The sequence below is a fragment of the Accipiter gentilis genome, chromosome 17 (assembly GCF_929443795.1).
Source record: "Accipiter gentilis chromosome 17, bAccGen1.1, whole genome shotgun sequence".
NCBI lineage: Eukaryota > Metazoa > Chordata > Aves > Accipitriformes > Accipitridae > Astur > Astur gentilis.
The window spans coordinates 17,445,653-17,465,173 of NC_064896.1; the positions used below are offsets into that span (position 1 = coordinate 17,445,653).

A 19,521-nucleotide genomic window follows, 5' to 3' on the forward strand; every position below is an offset into this window, starting at 1 on the left:
CAAACTTTTAGGGAGGCAGGACATTCAACCAAGTATAGACAAAAAACCCACTACCACCTTTTAGGAAAAATGTTTGCAAAGAAAATCCAAAGCAGCAGTGACAGAGTCCTTTATAGCTTTGAAGCAGATGTAAATCTATAAAATATACTCAGTCTTACAGACACCTGGTCTGCATGAGTACAAAAGTGCCACTTAGAGATTGGGGTCTAGCACTACTGGTATAAATTATGCAGATGTGATACACAAAACTACGATAGTTTCTTTAAAGTCAGAGATCAAACTACTTTGGCTTGTCTTTAATCATGCCTGAGAGTTTATAAGAATTATACCGCTTTGGTATTCCCCCTGCACTGCCTGTATTGAATGAAGTGTTTTGGAAAGAGGTTGTTAAAAAGCAGTACAAAACAATGAAGTTCTGTGTTTGTCCACAGATCTGAAATTTTGCATTGTCTTCCCACCGCCCTGACAAAATGCCCAAATTATTATCTGCAGGGAGCAGTCTTATAGTTCCCCTGAGTTGGAAGAGCCCATTATGATTTTGTTTTACTGAATCCAAGATTTCTTCTCATTTGAAGAAAGCTTCTTACCAGTCCTGCATATTTTATTTTGATATTTAACAAACCAAAGCCAGGAAAAGAAGCATTACCACCTAACATCTGGCAGCATGCTGACAGGTCCTGAGCAAAGATAAGAACTGTAATCAACGCACAATACTTTTTGAAGTGTGAACTGAACGGTGGTCTGACTGTTCATGGCAAAGGCTGATGATCATATAAGGATGCTCTCCACAGAAAAAACTTTCTAGTATGTACATAAGCTCTTGCTTTTATTAACAGACACTGAACAGCAGCATTTTTGTGTGTTCTGAAAGCATTTTTCAGAATAGTATAAAGGGAGAGTATAGCTGAAAATGGAAAGAGTAAATTTCTGTTTTCACTGAGGCTGACAAGCCAGAGACAGAATTTGGGTATAAGGACAAAAAGCCCCAAGCTACAATTTGTGGCCACTGCTCCTTGCTGTATCAACGGATATGACCAAGAATAGTTTTGTTCTATCATCTTTGTTTGCCCTTCAAACATTTGTAAGCATTATTAGAGTGCCTCTGGTCCTGTTTTTATCAGACTAAACAAGCCCAGCTTCTCAGTGTCTCTTCAGAGGACATATGCTCTAGGGCCCCTGACTATCTTGGTAGCCCTCCAGTTTTCAGTAGATAAAGATTCATTGTCCAAAATAAAATGAAGCACCCTTTGTATCTGTTGTAATAATACAACACTGAAAGAGTTAAAAACAATGCAGATATTCATTGCTTGTGTGGAAAATCTGTGCTCTGAAGGGCTGCCCAATTTTCGGTAATTATAACAACTTTTTTGATGTTAAAAGAATGTATGCATAGGCCATACATTTCCTTGTAAGACCAAAAGAAACATGTTTTTCTTGTGAAGCTTAATCAAAACAGCATTTTTGTCGCACATTCCTGGTGGCTGTATAGCTAAAGGAAGTTAATTTTTCTTTAACCAGCAACTGGGACTGAGGGGAGACCAGGAATGGTGCTATGAACAACTGCTTTGGGCAGTTCATACAGGAGTCCTGAAAATCCCAGGCTGACCACACAAGGCCTGTGAGGTTAATCTTGCTATTGGATAGTTCTGTAAACACTATCTTGAGTTCAGTTCTTTACATTTTTACACCACTCAAGGCTTCAAGCCAAGGCCTTGATAAAAAGAATGATTCGGTTCTTGAAAAGCACGGCAAAAAGCTGACCAAACAGTCTGTTTCCAATACCACCCAATGAACTCCAAAGGAATCAAGACCTCTTGCATGCAGACTGACAGTTATGTTTGCACTGATGCATCAAACCCACTTACCCTCCATTTAATCTCTCTTCACTGACAGCACTGAATGTTCTTCCACAGGGCATGTGTTGAACAATACACGGTCTGACCACAACTGCTCAACATCTCACTGTGAGCCCATGTACTGCAACAGGTTCTTACCTACAATGTCTTCATAGGCATTTTCTTCTAAAGTGCTCTTGGATCCAAATTTATGCTGGCTCTCAGTCCCATTTTCAGTTGGGGAGGGAGGGTACAGGGATTGCAGACTTGACGCATCCTCAAACTCAAAGGATTTTCTGAAGTTTAAAACAATAAGTAATTAGTAACTAGAATGCAAGATGACTCAAAAGCTTAGCTGAGCATTGTTTGCTAAGAAATATATGTAAAATGACAAAAAAAAAATTACACATCATGCTTTAAGGACTAACTTTCAGAGGACCTCAAGTCCTGTACTCACAGCAGTTTTTAGTATAGCAATCCATAATACTTTTATGAGGCTGGAAGTATTGTTATCCCCATTATGCAGACAGGGGGAAAATACCAAGAAAGTATGTGCTCTTTTTCAAAGAACACAGAGTAAGTTAGCAGCAGAGTCCTCAGATTAGAAATTGCTTTGCTCTTGCCAGGGGCCCCAGAAATATGTGGCCATCTCTCCTCAAGAAAATGACATTTCTCTGGAAAGCATTCCTCCACCGGTTGCTCTGGGAGACACAGCCCTTAGTTTGAAAACACTCACATGTCTTGAACCTCCAGATAAGTTCCCACATAAAGGTCAGTGTACAAATGCCAAAGGCAGACTCGTGTGAAAGTCAGCCATTTCCCTTACACACCCTGCGTCAAGCACTGGCAGCAAAGGAGAAAGCATGGAGGAAGTTAAGGCTCTCTGGGATAGACGAGCAGCCCAGGCTGATGGCTGGGGGCCTGAAGGTTCAGGCTTTCTGGCAGAAAGGTGAGGGGCAACTGGGTCAGATGAACCTATATAACTTGTCTCTTACCCGGGTACTCGAAGGAGAGGCAATTCACTCACGCACACCTGTCCCAGTGCTGCCAAGCAGCTCTGGGTGAAGAGGAGCCCCAGTCCTCCCCATTCTCCAGCTTGCCCAGCACTTGTTGCCTGAGGCAACATCTACACTGAAGCTGGGAGGTGCATGGATTGCATTGCCAGTTGTATGAAGGCTAGCATTTGTTTGATTGATTGAGAGCTGAGGATGAAATGGTATGAAAATTGGGCTCAGAAGTGTAAATCCTGGGGTGTTGTAAGGCTTGCAGAGGCTGTGCTGATGCCGGTACTTCACTCATTGATACCCAAACTAGATTAACAGTAAATCATCCTGCCATCAACACCCTTTCCTCTTCTCCCCAGCTGGAGTGAAACATATGTTAACAGCATATCCGTATGGCAGTGGCAGAGTCTCACGAGACATACTTCAGCCTGTTAATTGGCTCAAGAGTATGCCTACAGGCAATACAGTGACTATCATACCGACACTGCATTTGACAAGAGCATTTCCTATTTGTCTGCTGGAGCCGACTTATGGGTCTGGGGCAGGCTTACTAGCCCCCTCTCTCTCCTTTCTGTAATCTCAAGAATAGTCAGGTCCCTGTTAGGCACATTGGGATAGTGGCAGAAACAAGATGTGCATTTCAGATCCAGACATCTGCTCCTCCATACCTACTGGCAGTTATAAAAGATGCTTAGGCACTGAAGACATGCCTGTGTATGAAACGAGACTTTCTAAAGTAGTTAAATACCCAACTCTCATAGATTTCAAGGAAACGCTACGAAGCAGTGATACTGCATAGGGCCGTGGGAATGGTTTTATGGACTGGCACTCAGCTGTGGTCCATGTGTCCTGAGCCTATCCTGTGACACTCCTGTACTGTGCTGTGTCTGTGCCAGAGGATCTCCAACCACCAGGGAACATCCAGCTCATATCAATCTAAAGCGTAGAAGCTACCATAGGCACCAGGTCCTCTGAATACAGGCTGGCTCTATGCTAGCAGGCAAATACGAGAGACTTTCTCCATTTTATTATAATGTTGAATTAGCCACCACAAAGAAAACCAGTGGTTTCAACCAAAATATTAGAAGAATAAATATTCACAGTCCATTCTCATGACATTCCAGTGAGTGCAAACCACACGTATGTTCAATCTGAAACACACAGCTACAAGCTGTAGAGTTAAGGAATTATGTCTGTCCTCAAAAGAAGAGTTGAGAGACTGAGATTTCAATTACTAATATTAAAAAACCGCTGTCATTCTTAGATGACTGGTATGGTTTCAAGCGCTTTGTAAATGCTGGAATTCTCCTTACTGTAACTAAAGGAAGGACAGTAACAAAGACAATAAAGTTAAGATATCATGAAGGATTTCCACCCAGCCTTGAAGTCAGCCAGCAAACCTGTGATTTTAGGAGGTTGATTTAAACTTAGATCATCACTAATCAGAGGTAAGTCCAGAGAAATCATTAAACTACAGCAGGTTAAAACTGTTCCAGGCAAACGGAAACCTACCCTGTACAATGTCAAACTGATTTGCAAGAATCATCAGGTACATATGACAACACTGTAAATCCTACAACTCATACTCTACTAATCACAAATAATTGATTATCACAATTGATAAATATTGCTTTTCTTTTGGGCTCATACCTACTAGCTCCACCCAGGACTGAGGCTCCATTGCTGAACTGTGCTGTTGTCTAACTCCTCTGTGACAGGAGACTGAACCCACAAAACAGCAAGTGCAAGCATGAACTGTATGTCTTCTTGAAAGAAGTTTCAAAACTTCATCTCACAAACTCATTGTAACAAAATACTGTGGTTCTTAGAGGACTTGTATGGTCTCAAACTCAGTGTGAGTGTGCGCTCAGAGACTGACTTTGGTCACTTAACCACAGGTCACGCAGTGATTCTGTGCGAGAATTACCTCCTGTTACTCATTCCTCTCTGCCACCCACCCCACAGACCATTTTACCACTTGCCCCATAATTTTCCAATAAAGGCAATCATTTATAGCAGAACATTTAAAAATTATTATCTTCTGTACATTGGAAATGCTGTGCTGAACAAAATGAAGTCACCTTTATTTCACAAATTCTTGTTAAAATCTAGATTTACTTCCTCTGAGATTATTCCCAGAATTCAAAGATAAGCACTGGTAATCACTGCTTTCCACATTTCACACACACACACACCCCCCCGCCGCCTCTCTCAGAGGAACAGTGCACATCAGCAGAGCTATTTGAACCATTTCAGAAGCAGGTGTCTCTTGAAAGTAAACAGTGGATTCTGAAGGCTCCTCTTCTCCTTTTCCTGCCTCAGTGTACTTCAGGTCAGATTGTGCTGACATAAACTTTTAATTAATTGAGCCAACATCAAGCACCAGATACTGAAATGATAGTGTGCATTTGAGATGCTGTTTAGCAGTTACTTGCAAAGCTCATCACTAAATACCATAAGTGTGTGTGTATCATACATGTGCACAGATAGGTGAACTTGTTAAAAATGTCATACTTTGAATGCTTATCAACAACTATGCCTACAATTTTCTAAGTGGTGAGCAGAATGAGTTTTACCATTTCCAAAAAGTCAAGGGGAATCATGTAGCTAAACCAAGCCAAACTCCAGACTGGTGGGGAAATGTAGCCGTATACGCTGCTCATCATTAGCTCAGGAAGGATATAAAGGCCTTTCTGTGCTAAAACATAGTTTTCTGAGCATTAATACTCTACAGCCATTGGTAGTAACTTAGGAAAACATTTCTAAGCACCAAATTAAATAAAATCACCAACATTGCATTAAACTGACAGAACTGCTGTGGTAACAAGCTTTGGAAACACAAAGCCTCTGCAGGTATGTTTTGCAGTGAACAGGCAGACAGGACTATGACAGATCAGCTATGGTCCCGCTACAGGAGGATAATGAAACCATGCTCCATTAAAAGTCTCAAATAAGGGCATTTGTGCCAAAATGAATGAGATAACCTTTAGCACATGTGACCTAGAGCCTTTTCCAGGGATTGAGGAATGCAGGTTAGAGAATTCCAAAACTGTAGCCATGTAAAGGTATTGTACCAGTGCACCCCATCAGCACAGTCCAGCAGAAAAATACTTGTCTTGCACACAATTCCTAGCATTTCTCAGGTCAAAAGCATTGCATTAGAGGGAGAATTTAAAACATTGTTACTAAAAAAATACAGCACATTTATTTATTTGAAGATTGAGCACAAGACATTTCCTTGAATTTTACCTATTCTGGGATTTTCTATGAAAGCGCGACTCTTTCTTCTGCCTTCTGGTCACGGGAGGTGCAGGAGTGGATGGGAGAGGAGGAGGAGCAGCAGGTGTAGGAGATGGAGGTAGGCCATTGCTTGGTTTACTTTTGTGGGTTTTGTCTGCTTCATATTCAAAGGTGCGTTTGGGCTTGGGGACAGGATTCACCGCAGTGTTAGCTGGGCTTTCGAGGAGCAGTTTAGGGCCAGCCGAGTTTGCAGTAACCCCCTGTTTTGTCTTACTGCTTTTCTCAGCCTCAGTAGGTGTTTCTGGTTCACTCCCCAAAATAACACTCCCTCCTTTGCTATCACTTAAGCCTTCACCCAGTCCCTCCACAGTACTCAGCGTCACAGACTTTTTCCTCCCTTTGTCAACACTGTAACAGCTACTTGGTAACTGAGGGAGGCCTCTGCCAGGCTGCTCTTTCAGTGCCTGCTCGATCTTCTGTATTCTGTTGAGCACGGCAGAGGACTCTTTCCTCATGTGACCCTTAAGGAAAGTGGCAGAAGAAGGGTCGCTCCTGCCCGATCTCTTTTCGAACCGATGGCAGGAATCCCTGTCCAGCAGTTCCTCCTCCTCCGTTTCCGGGTAAGAGCACTCAGAAAATGTTCGGCTCATTCTTCTGAGCCCTTTGAAATCAAACGTCTTGTCACTGCAGGGAGAGGTCAGCACGCTGGGGCAGCTCTCACTGCCCGACCTCTCCCCAGCATCCCTCTTGTCCACACATGCACTCATCCTGGGGAACGGCTCCCGGCGGCACTCCCATTCTGTGATCTTCTGCCTAATGTCCAGAGCCTGGGAGCGGACGCTTGCCCGGCTGAGGGAGAGGTTCCTCAAATTGGTGGCAGTGCCCAAGGACAGAGTGCTCCGGGCAAGCGGATGGCTCCCTATTGCATTCCCATCTTGAGACTCCTTTGGACTCTCCTTTTGGTCGTCAGCCTTGAACACGGACAGCCTTTTATCCAAAGCTCCCACACTGATGGCTTTGAGAGGGTGGCTTGGGGAGTCGGTGTCTGACGGGCTCGTGGAGGTGCTTCGCAGCGTAGACGTGCGGCTGCTCCAGTCCTTGAGGCGCAGCCTGGAGTTGGAGACTTTGGTGAGCCGAGTAGAGCGGCAAGAGTCCTCACTATCGCTGAGGGGGTAGGCTGGGCTTCTTCGCGGGGACAAAAGAGGCGGTGGAGAGACTGACTGACACCTAGAAGCAGAAAGAAATAAAAAATCAAGCCTTGGGGAAACTAGACTTATTTGCCAAATTTCTTCTGGCTGCCGGTAAAGCAGAGGATGTCTGCACACTGCAAAACTACCCCAAAGCATCATTAAGACACCAAATACCTTTCAGCCACAGAGTCAGGGGGTGGGGCGGTGGCAGCAATTAACTGATGTCAGTGATGAGCTGATGAGCAGGGCGTTCAGCATGTCCAAAGCCAGTTTTCTCACCTCTGTTTGACCCCAAGCTTTTCCAAGTTTCCCGAGTTTAAAGACAGCTGAGGTTCTCATAGCAAGCCACTGCCTTCAATGCACCTATCACCTCCAACAGAATAGTTCCCTGGCCTCCCAGATTAAGGAGTTCCTCTGCAGGAAAAGGGAACTGTCAGAGAGAAGATGCCCACTGCAACAAAAATGGGAAAGACTGACCAACAAGGAGCACAGTTTACTCAGTGGTTGCAAACCAGTTTAAAAAGATGCCAGTTTTTAATTCATAATATCTGAAGCAAAGTAGCGCCGTGGTCAGATGCTGCAGTATTTTAGCCACAGCATTTCAAATCCCCAACGTATAGAGTAAATTACATAAAACAGCAACAGGAAGACCTGTTTTGGTTTTGGTCTGATGTTGTGGCCAACAGATTAAATTCTCCTCATCAAACAGAAGTAATTTCTTATCGAAAGAATATTACAAACTGAAAAAACACATTAATGTCTCAGTATAACCCTGGAAAAAACCCTCAGAACAAATTTTTGCCATGGTTTGCAACATCAGCTATTGTTACTGGGGTTTTGTACATTGTTGCAAAGACTTCCAAGAACAAAAAGACAAAAGGAAATTAAACAACACATTAATCAGGTGGCTTATCGCCTATGAGACAGCAATAACAAATTGAGCCAAAAACCATGTCATAAAAGGGGGTTTACTGCACTGTCACAATACATACATACAAACCATAGCAGAAATAATCATGACTCCTTTAACATTTTGCCCTAGCAACCTTTCTGTTCCAAACAGTATGGAAAGAAGAGGAAAGACCCAAAAGTAATGCCTTGTACATGCAGTTAAGTTTCTGTGTTGTGAAGATCGTGGACAACAAGTTGTGTTTTTATAAACTGTGCTGTACTCACAAAATCCAAATGAAAGAACTATTTGACCAAAAGAAATTATGGGAGCAGATGTCTCCGCTACAGCAAGGGGAGAAAAGATTCAGAAGAACCCTGCTGCTATACAGTTTTCTCCCCAACAGCCAGCCGATACCTACAGGCACAGGTGTCAAGTTCTGTGCATTAATCAAAAAATCCAGAGCACTGGGGCAATTTCTGAAAAATTTACTTTGACACAGGAGATATTTTCTTCTCCTTCAAACACATCCTAAAATCATATTATTAGATTTCATCCTGGTTTCCTACAGTGGATACTTTGCAAGAAAAACTCAAAAGTATCATAAAAGAGAAAAGTTCCGGTCAGAAAAGTACAATGATCAAATTATCACAAAAGGGAACTTCTCTTTTTCAGAGTCCTGTGATAAGCCTCTTTGGCACAGAAGTTGCACTGCCTGGTGACTTCTGTTTCTTCATTGTTTTGAAAAATAAATCTGCCCATAGGAAAAGAGAGACCTCATGCCAAAGATAATGGCAAATACTGCAACAACTGCTTAAAGCTTCCTCAGTTCAGGACAGAAAGGATGCATGTCAGAATACACTCTTTTCATCCTAGGAGTTACATTTCCTGCTATTCTATACAGCTTCAGACAGGTGTCTCAAGAGATCTCAGATCAAAAGCAGGTGACAGATGGTGAGTGGGTTTGGCTGGTTGTTGCAGGATAGAGTTTGTAGTGAATTACCTAGAATTACCTGAGCCTACATGCCTTTACAGTGCCTGAAGATGCAACCTAAATCAGCCTCCTCAGACTTGATGAGGTGCCCTGATTCTTCATTATTTCTGTCTGTCTCACCTCAATCTCTTCAGTTTAATACCACAAGGTCAAAATTTTATATCATTCTTAAGACTTTTTTAGCTTAGACTTCAGACTGTGTTCTACTAATTCCTGTATTTCATGCAGGCCTGCTCCAGAGCTGCACTGACATTTATCTCAATGAAACAGGTATCACCTGGTGGAAGTGTATTTTACATATAAAGACTACACCCTCCACTGCAGCCTTTGAAGCTGCATGTTGGCTAAATCCACTGTGAGGATTCACCTAGGGGATCGGGACAGACCCTGCAAGGAGGCCGTGCAGAATGCTTTACACGTTAAATCTTACTTATTAGATCCTAAATGATAATCTGTATTGACAACAGCAAGAATAAAATACAAAATGACTGGGGTAAAGTCAGTAATGGGACAGCAGAGGTGAAGGACATGCTGACAATCCTCTCTCTGCCTTTGATTCGCTATACAGAAAGTACCGTAGACATAGTCCCTCATCTCCTTACACGCTAAAATACATCTTTTCAGTTGTTTCCACTGCCAGGCAAAGGTTTGTTGACTCATCAGGGGAGGAGGAAAAGGGGAAAAGCATGGTTTGCATAACCTGCAGAAGTTGCAAAACATTTCTTCATAGAGATATGAGCCATCCTTTAAAATCCCGGGTCCTCGGGAAGGTAACTGCACTTAAGGCTTGATCTTGAAACCCCTGAATTCAGTTACAAAAAAAAAACTCCCACTCACTTCCACTGTGCAAGACTGGGGCTGCAAAGCAACAGGCCCTTTGGAGGTGTATGCTGTTAAGTACTTGGTGTACCACCATTAAGAAAAATATTCTGGTTTACATTGCATTGTACTGTAAATTCAAGTAACCCAGAGAGAAACTATAGGACAAATTCAACAAGAAAGAGAAACAAAGCTTTGTCCATATGGCTTCAGGCATATGTTCTCTAAAGGACAGCGACAAATAACAGAATGAAGAAAAAAAGAAAAAAAGTCCAAAAGCTTATCAGTGGATAAGAAAATGGTCCTTCCCCAAGAAACCTACTTCCATTAGAAGAATATTCTCTTGAAGGCGCAATAGTTCCACAGACTTTAAAACTAGTATTATTGGACAAAGACGAATAATTAATTAACTTGCAATCTTCCATACAAAGATTGTAAAGCAAAATGTTTTTATTGATGTTTTCTACATACACAATGATACATGTAGCACCTTACAAAGCATATCATTACATACACTTTCAAAATATTATGCATAAACAACATAAATAAAGATTATGGAATCAAGTTTAGGTTTCTTAACAAGTTCACTTGAAGAGCACCTTCTTTCTGGGCAATGACATTTCTTTGAGAATATCAGCATTTCACAAAACATTGGAATGAGTTGCTCTGATTCCCTATCTGATAAGGGTATTCCTCCAACATGCAGCCTTAGGTGCACAGCTCCCAAACCACTGGCAAGTCAGCAGTGAACTGCAGTCTCAAAGGCAAATCACCTGCCAAGCAGCCCACAATATCTTGTAAACAGGTCATAGACCCTGAAACTACCTTCCTGGTGGGACTCATTGCTGCACAGTGAGGGGAGCAGACAGAATCTGAGAGGTGGTTTCCAGCCCTCTAGACCATGCTTAGCTTTGCTGCTGTGATTTGCTCCCTGAGAAATCAGCAGAACTACCCACAGTAGGAGAAAACTGATAATACCAGTCACACTCTGTAGGATTTTTAACTCGAGATACAATTGATCTTTAACTTCTGATTCAGTCTCTTCTCTCCAGCTTCTTTTTCTCACCCAAACATAGAAAAAACTTTTAATTTACAAAAACTGGAATTCTCCAGGCCTGCGCTCAAATAAAGATATGATTTCCATGGACCAATGTATGTATTCATATTGTTTTCTCTAGTAAAGGCTACTATCACCATGCATCTCCTTTCACCAGTTTCAATGAACACCTGTGGATGACAGTGGAGCTGTATCTCATCTGCACCGAGAACAGAATCACTTGCCACATTGCTTTGAGACAATTTGCACCCTACTCACCACAAAGCAAAAGATGAAAAAACTGAATTCCTGCCCTCTTTGTGAGGCCTCCAGCAAGGCTGACTTGTACTAAAAATCTATGGTGGTGGAGAAGGGCTGGTTCTTGGTGCCATAAATGCCTGAGCCCTCACCCAGTATCTGACTCGAAAGTCAGAAAGTCTCTGATTTTGGACTAGACACAAATCTTCTCCTACCTGCAAAACATGGGTGCTACCACTTGGCTATGTGTAGAAGAGGAAGACTTTTATTCCTGGAGACCGCTCTGGAGAAGGGCAATACAAAATCAGTACAAGCTCCTGCCTGCTTCCATTGCCAAACATCATCTCCAGAAAAGAGGAGAAATGAGTGCAGACATCTCCTACAACTTCATGAGATAGCTTTCAACAACAGGAGGCAGGCAGAATGGTGGCCAAAGAGATGGCTTTACACATCTTTTGGAAATCAAAGTATGGTGAGTAAGAAGAATGTGCCTTTATTGGGGATTTTGCATCCATGATCCACATGCTTTTTATAAACACTAATAACAATATTAAATTGCATTTCAGACCAGGGATTAAAGGTGACTAGAGGGTGGTTAAGTGACTTGCCTTGAAAGAGTTACAGGACTCCTAACTCCCACTGCCCTGCTCTGACCTCTGAGCTAAGCAGCTCAGACTCCACAGAGCTGTTTTAGCTCTCCTGAAGTGTCAGGAGTGACTCCACAGATCATCCGGTGCTGAGGAAGGACAAGTTGGCAGAAGCTGCTCAGCAATCTTTCAGTTTTGCAAATCCCGTCTGCCCTGCTTAAACCAACACTTACAGAATAATAAGACAGTTTTTGGCGCCCTGATCCAGGGAATTTCCCATTTCAACATGCTTATGCTCAGGAGCTCATTTACTGAAAAAAAGAGCAAGAAATGTGTTGACAAAAAGGTACTGGGTCTTTCCAGGCTCCTGTTGATGAGATCCCATCATTTTACAGTAACACTGATGTTTGGTGAGCTCACACAAAGTCACACAGTGCTGTTTTTATTCCTCAGGACTTTCTCTCCACTTTTGCTAGGAAAATATTGCTTTCTTAGCATTTTATTCAGGTTTTCTGCTTATCCCTGATTTTTCTCAGGGCATTGTGCCATTTCATCAGCACAACCTACCCTGTTTCAGAATAACAATAACAACATCAGCATCGGCTGTGACCATAAGCATGTTAGTTTGTATATTGAGCCTGCCACACAAGACTAGAGACTTCTTGTTGGTCTAACCAATATTTAAAGAGATCTGAAAAAAAAAAACGACAGAAATTTCTCCTTGCAAGAGCAGCAAAACTCATTTTTAATACAGACACTAAAGCTGCCCTGATTTCAGGTAATTGAGGATGTAACTCCAAAATTCTCCAGAAAATTGTAAGAGAGAATGCTAGGAAATGCTCATCTACCAACTTCCAAATTATTTCATGCAACACTACAAATTAATAATATTTTATGATTAATGATTGTCTTCATTTCTTTAAATAAAGAACCTCTCTCAAGCAAAAGATTGCACAAAAATGATCATCTGAAGCACTAATTCAGATATCCATTGCTAACACTTCATTGGAAAGAATGGTAAAGACCACACCCTTCTGGCATCTTGTTAGTATTTTTGGCTACTGAGTAAACAAAATGTATGTGTTCAGACTTCAGGATGAAAAACTGAAATTATCTTTATAACTGAATGTTGAAAAACCCCTAAATCCTGGGGATTTTATTGTGTGCCCAGATGAGCTTGTCTATGTCCAGATCTTCAACCAGTATAAGCCTCCAAATAGTTGAAAAGCAAGCGAAATAAGCAACTCGGAGAACAGGATATAACTTATTGGATTCTCGGATTTTCAAAATGGTATTTTCTCCCATGCAAGTGTAACTTCTCACCACATAAAAAATCTGTTCTTGCATGTTTGTATTCAGACTAAAAATGGATCACATTTTGGGTTCAGACCTGGCTTCTACCCATAATTCAGGATGCAGAAACAAAAATGAGGATGCACATTTTTTTAACTGAGCAAGAGGCAGGATGATTTCCACCCAAAAGCAGAGCCTTGTACAGTCAGACTGTAACAGTGTGAGTAGTTCAGCAGCACAGAAAGTTCACTTGAGTAAGGTGCAGCTCCTACTTCATGCCAGCCACCATGAGCGTGAACATTGGAATCCATCCTTCCCAGAGCAAGGCAAAGTGAGAAGGAAGCACACCCTGCTCACGTGTCAACTGGAACCAAGTGCACCATCCATGTTTTGAGAGATAGATGTAATGGCTTTCTACGGTATTCATTTCCATTGAACTTCCACTTGATTTGACATAGTAGGCAGAGGAGAGAAAATGTGTAGAGACCAACAGAAGCTCAAATTAGAACCAGTGTTTCTATGTCATTACTTCTGTGACCTGGACAAAACAAGCACTTTTGATAAGGCTCAGTACTGACAGCTCCTTGTAACTAGTACAGTTTCACTCCACCTTAAAGGCACTGCTGCCAGGAAATCACCCAGCAAACAAACAGAGAAGCACTCTTCTGCCTCTGTCTGACACATGCCTGTGAAAGCTCCTGGTACGAATCGATACTTTTGCACAAACAAAAACTGAGCACACTACTGCAATACAGCAATCTTCCAGTCATGCCTCTTCAGGTGCAAAAAAGCAGAGTAATTTGAAGAAGGCCAAAAAACCTTAATGATTTTGATTGAAGCAATGTTGAGGGACACTTCCCAAAAAATTCCCTCTTCCTCTCTCTATACAAGAACTAGGAATAATTTCCTCTATGCTTTCCTTCAAAGAGCTATGAGAAGTCCACTTTTAGCTACCAAACACTAGTAGTTAGTGGTTTGGTTGCATTTTGAGATGAGTTATGAAACAAAGCATTGGACAGAGAAGCAAAGATTCAGCATAATTTGCTTGTGACACTGCCATTCCCTTTCATTTCCTCACCCCTAGCTACGTCCTCACCAGTGGGGACAGAAAGGCATTAACAGTGATGGCTGCAAAGCACTCAGCAAGGCATTACTGTGAGGCAGCAACAGGGAATGCTCAGAGGACAAATGCAGGTAGTCAGACTGGTCTAACTGGGTTGCTAGGTGGTTAGCATAAAGGTCAAACATAAAACCATCACCAAAATACAAGGTCTGAAATGGCTTTGTTGCTTAGCTGACATGGCCCAAGAGGATCCCATGTATTGATGATACTTTGAGTTTTGACATTTTCTTTTCAAATATAAATGAGTATCTAGGCTTGGATAACTGCCTTGTATACTACATCAAAGAAGATGAATTGATTCTTTCATTGTATTGCTTGTACCAGGAGCAGAAAAGGACTTTAAAATCAATGTTATTGTCACTCATTGTTAACTAGGGATTATGGGAACATTAAGACTAGACAAAAGGGACCTTCTGCACTACTGAATTTAAATCCAATTTTGTTTGGCAGTAAACCTTTCTATTACCATATATTCTGCACTCTGGCATAGCATACAGTATTGTAATTTTCTACACAACTCAAGTAGATAACTACAGAAGATATTTAATTATCTTATATCTAAATAAGAGCTTATGGCGAGTAAAGGAGGTGAACTTTTTGCACTCAGTGCTGGGCACACAGTAGTAAGGTGTTTTTTTAGCTGATTCAACTCAGTAGTGAAGCAAGTAGTACAACTTGTCATATCTTGCCTCTCCCTTGGAAAGGAAAGTGAGGTAAGTGGCAACAGAACAACCCCTCTTCCACCAGACCCTTTATGATTTTTGAGCTCTTACCAGGAGTATGGCTCAAAATCCCTGAAAATTTGCATTCCAGATAACCTCCTCCCTTTATTGTTGACTTTGGGATTGTGACAAAAACAAGACAGAAAATACTTTCCAAACTGAAAAGTGAATTTGCATTATAAGACTGTTTGAAATAGGCTCACTCTTGTGAACATGTGCTAGTGATGGAAAAGTCCCAACATTTAGAAAGAATAAGGCAATAGAATCAAAGTGGATGAATATCACGAAATGTTTAAAGATAGAACAAAAATAGAAACACCAATTCTTTTCTATTTTCTGTTTGTACTTCTGAATTTTTTTTCCCCAAGGAGTTTTGATACTTTCCCTTTAAATAAATATTGAGACCATATCAGAACTAGTGACAAAATGATAGGCCACTAGGACTGTGAAACAAAAAAAAGATTTCAAGAAGTACTGAGTTAACAACTGTGGGACATGTTCTCGAGAGCGCTGTCGTGAATTCCTGCATATAAAACCCCTCCAGAGCTCTGGGTCTTGAAGCTCATGAAGAGAAGTACACAGAAATGCAGCTGACTGCAGCTGAACTGTGTCTTTACAGCTTAGAAGCAAAATGTCAGATTTACACCAGTGAAATTCAGGAGTCATTCTGCTAAAGTAAATTAAGCAAAGGGGCAACTATGCTCTATGACTGTACAAAAAAAGGGGCAAATAAATCAGAGCTGATGAATCAGATCCTAAATACTTGAGTTAGACTGGATCTGTAAAGACAGCAAGAAAATCTGACAATGGCAAATGACTGTAAAATAAAACGTGATCAATCAACGTGCACTACGTACATGCCTTTGCCAAGAAATTTCTAAGGGTGAAGAAGATAACACAAAATTGTGAAATTATCTACACTGAGAGGGCTAGATTCCCTGCCGCTCTAGATTTATGGCAGTCTTTTGCTCTGTTACAAAGCAAGTGCAGGATGGTTTTTAAACAACGCCACATTTAAGCCTTTTTCACCCCCTCTGCCCAGATACAAATGACTATGCAAAGCACAGAAGATTGACTAGCCTGTGCTGTACCTTCTGTCACAGTGATCAGAAGCTGACTGCACATGGAAAAAAATCAAAAGCAAGAACTGAAATATCAGAGAGAGTCATTATCTCTTTTCCACTGAAGTACAGTGCACTGGTTTCATAGGACCATCTCTCTTTTTCTCCTCAAAAAAATCATGATTCAAAGTTGACAAATGGAAGCCTCCCTCACAGTTACTCTTTTCCCACAACATGTTCTGAATAATAATTTATGCAATAGAAATTTCCACTGTTACTTATTTTTATTATGTTCTGGAAACAGTTCAGCATGTTTAAGTCTCACCTGCTTTCTTAAGATCTTGGGCGTTTGTTGGAAAGAGGGTGGCAACACAGCAAATGATAGAATTTTCTTCAATCAGGCAGAATGCATAAGCTCTTATTTGTCTATTTAAGAACTGCTAGTCCTTGAAACTTGTTCTTTACCAGCATGTCTAAACATGACTGTTCAAAATCCCGGCGCACATGGAAGCTCTCAGCTTTGCTTTTTCAAAGCACAGGTGATTTTTCAACATGCTTGTTTATCTGCCTTGGAATCTCAAAGCAATAACCTCTGTGGAACTAATTCTGCTACAGCTTTGCAACTTTTCTACACTTATATGCACACAATTTGGGAAGGGTTAAAAATTATTTCTATAAATTGTGATGCTAGGTTTTTAACATATCTGAGGCCATTCTGGGTTTGGCAACCTCCAAGTCTGGAATTCTGGTTTGGAAAAGCTGTTGTAAAATAGGTTCATCCCTTTTGTGCTCTGAAATGTCAGAAAACTTTATAAGGTCACTGTATACTTTACTGAAATACGCTATACCCAAAGGGAAAAGAACTGAACTGGAAGCCAAAAGTCATGATTCCTGGCTGCACACTGATTCAGAATACAGCCAAGCCTGCTTTCCCTACTTTACATATAAATCAACTTTTAGGGCATGCAAAACCTCATCAGATAGGCATAAGAATAAATATCTAATAGGGACAGAAAAAGAATGGGAACTCAGGACTCCATACCACCTTTAACAATCATTCTCAATCTCATCCACTCAGAGAAGATGCCTACAGAATAAATACAAAATCTATTCTTTGCTTCTCCTACAAGTATCCACATTTTCCTTCCAGACCCACCAGCTTAGCTCTGGTCCCCAATGTGTTGCCAATGTACAGTGAGGTCTTTCTGTAGAGATTAGCTTTTTCCAGTTTTCTGGGTTTGTAAAGTAGTTTATTTAAACACAGTGAGAAAGCATCCTGGAAGAGCAGGTTATAAAGCTGAAAGCCGTTATCTGTCTGCTATGAAACAGGCATTCTTAATTTCTGTCATCATTTCAACTACTATTATCACAATCCAGCATGTTTGAGGCCTGAGACATCTGGAGAAAATACAGTGTGTCACAACAGGATAACACTAAGTGATTGAAAAGATCTGAAAATGTCTGTGCTGCTTCTGGAGTTACTGCACTGCAAGGAAATAAAATCAAATAAACATTAAACTAAACTAAAAAAAAAAAAAAATCCCAGCAGAATAGAAGCCTCTGCATTATCTCTGTGAATCAACAACCACCTCAACATCAGCCCTGTCTGAATACAGCCTATCCAACACAACCCTGTCTTACTGCTATGCATTTGAAGCTCATGTATTGTGAAAATAGTTCACAGGTAATATGGACTATCTGAGGCAGGGGAAAAGAAGGATTAATTCTGATTTTAAACTCTGTGTAAAGAGTGCTCAGGCCTCTGCAGGGTTTCATCTCTGACCAGTAACTGGGTGCCATCCTGTCGTCAAGTCAACTGCAGCAACTCAGATCAACTTTCCGCAAACTTCTCCTCTACAAGAAAAAAGCTGAAGCAATAGCATACAATCTGCACGCTCTGAGTTACATGACACTAAGAAAGTTTATTTTTCCTCTGAAGGGCACTTTTTGTACATGTTTCTATAGTATGGATGAAGCAGTCTGACAACTTTTTTTTTGTTACTGTATTACTCTTATAATAATAAGACCAGAGAAATATGCCCTTGTTCTTCATATTTAGCTTCATTTCATAAGTTTTATCCTCTGTCTTTTGTTCCTTAGAAGAGTGGATTTCCACCTGCCTAGATCTCCAAAGATGTCTGTGCCTAAAACTTGGACTATTTTTCCAACATGATAAAGGGTATTACCTTCCTCTGTGAACTTCCCAGTCGCTTAGTTATGCAATTGCACCCTGACAGTTGTCTGTCTCTCACCCATATGTTGGCATTCATTGCAACCCTTGAAGATGGCCGAAACAGTATTCCTAACAAAAGTTACGCCTTTTTTTTTAAAATAAGTCCAACATTCATAATAGACTTTGTAGAGGGGAGCACTAGTACTCTCTCTTATAACACATGACTTTTATGTGAACAACTGCAAGAACAAAATTAGATACAGGATTTTTTTCAGCACCTGAAAAAGCAGAAAAAAGAAGAACGAGTTGATAAGTGAAACATGGCGCATGGAGCCCAAGCAAGGGAGAGGGAAGGAATCACATGGATACTTGCTGCTTTGTCAAATACCAGAAATACATGCTTTGTATGTTCAGAAGAAACAGCTAGTACAGACTTGCAGCACAGTTTTGGTATCAGGAAAGATGGAGGGTACAAACAGCATTTCAGAAAGTGCCACTGCCTGCCATGACTTATACTGACCTCTAAGTTGTGAGCTGACATCCCTCATATCATTACATACAACCCATCCAAACCTATACAACAGACCACAGCTGCGCTGCCTGACATTCACCGATACACTATGTTTTATGGACACTATGGTGAGAGGAGCAAAGGAACATAACTACGGCTGAAATAACATAACATACACATTAAGAGTCTACCCTGTATGTGTTAATTGAGTATACAACGTGTCTCATTTTTGGAGGCTGCACCCTGCCTCTGAAGGAGGAAAGTTTTGAAGGTTTACAACCCTGGCCTCTCTTATCATGGTAATTTTCTTTAGTGGCTCTGACCTTATAGAATTCAAAATAAATTCCAGCTATGACAGGCAAACGTGATCCTTGGTACACGTTACAGTATGCATAGATTTGTACAGTTTAAGAAGAAATTGAATACTTTGCTTGAATTTAAGAGGGAATTTACTTTCAGTTTCACTGATGACCCTTTTTCATTCACTTTCTTTAAATATCTGTGAATCAGGGTTTGATTTTCTTCTGGCTTATGTCAGCCCAAATCAAGAGTTACTACAGAGAAGTTGCTAAAGATACAAACTGATGCAAAACCTGTTGTTATAGGAAGATTTAAAGCATTGACCTGATGCAAATGCACACTTACAAAAAACAAAGTTTCAGTCTAAATAACATTTGCACTGAAAATTATATTAGGTTACTATATCTGACTGGTTACTGTATGCTTCATTCTACTTTGTTTAGCTAAACAAGCCAGGAAAATGAGGAAATGCGTTGGACATACCCA

General features: G+C 41.0%; 1 protein-coding gene across 3 annotated transcripts in view; it reads right to left on the reverse strand.

Moving 5' to 3' along the window:
- DENND2B (DENN domain containing 2B) overlaps positions 1-19,521 on the reverse strand; it is a 182,382-nt gene that overhangs the window by 65,963 nt on the left and 96,898 nt on the right. For 2 of the 3 annotated variants that reach the window (XM_049821332.1, XM_049821333.1), the window contains 2 exons: positions 6,089-7,306; positions 1,995-2,131 (listed from right to left, as the gene is read on the reverse strand). In XM_049821332.1, coding sequence (XP_049677289.1) covers positions 1,995-2,131; positions 6,089-7,306 — 1,355 coding nt within the window. The remainder of the gene's footprint in view (positions 1-1,994; positions 2,132-6,088; positions 7,307-19,521) is intronic. The other variant, XM_049821334.1, reaches the window with a different exon arrangement.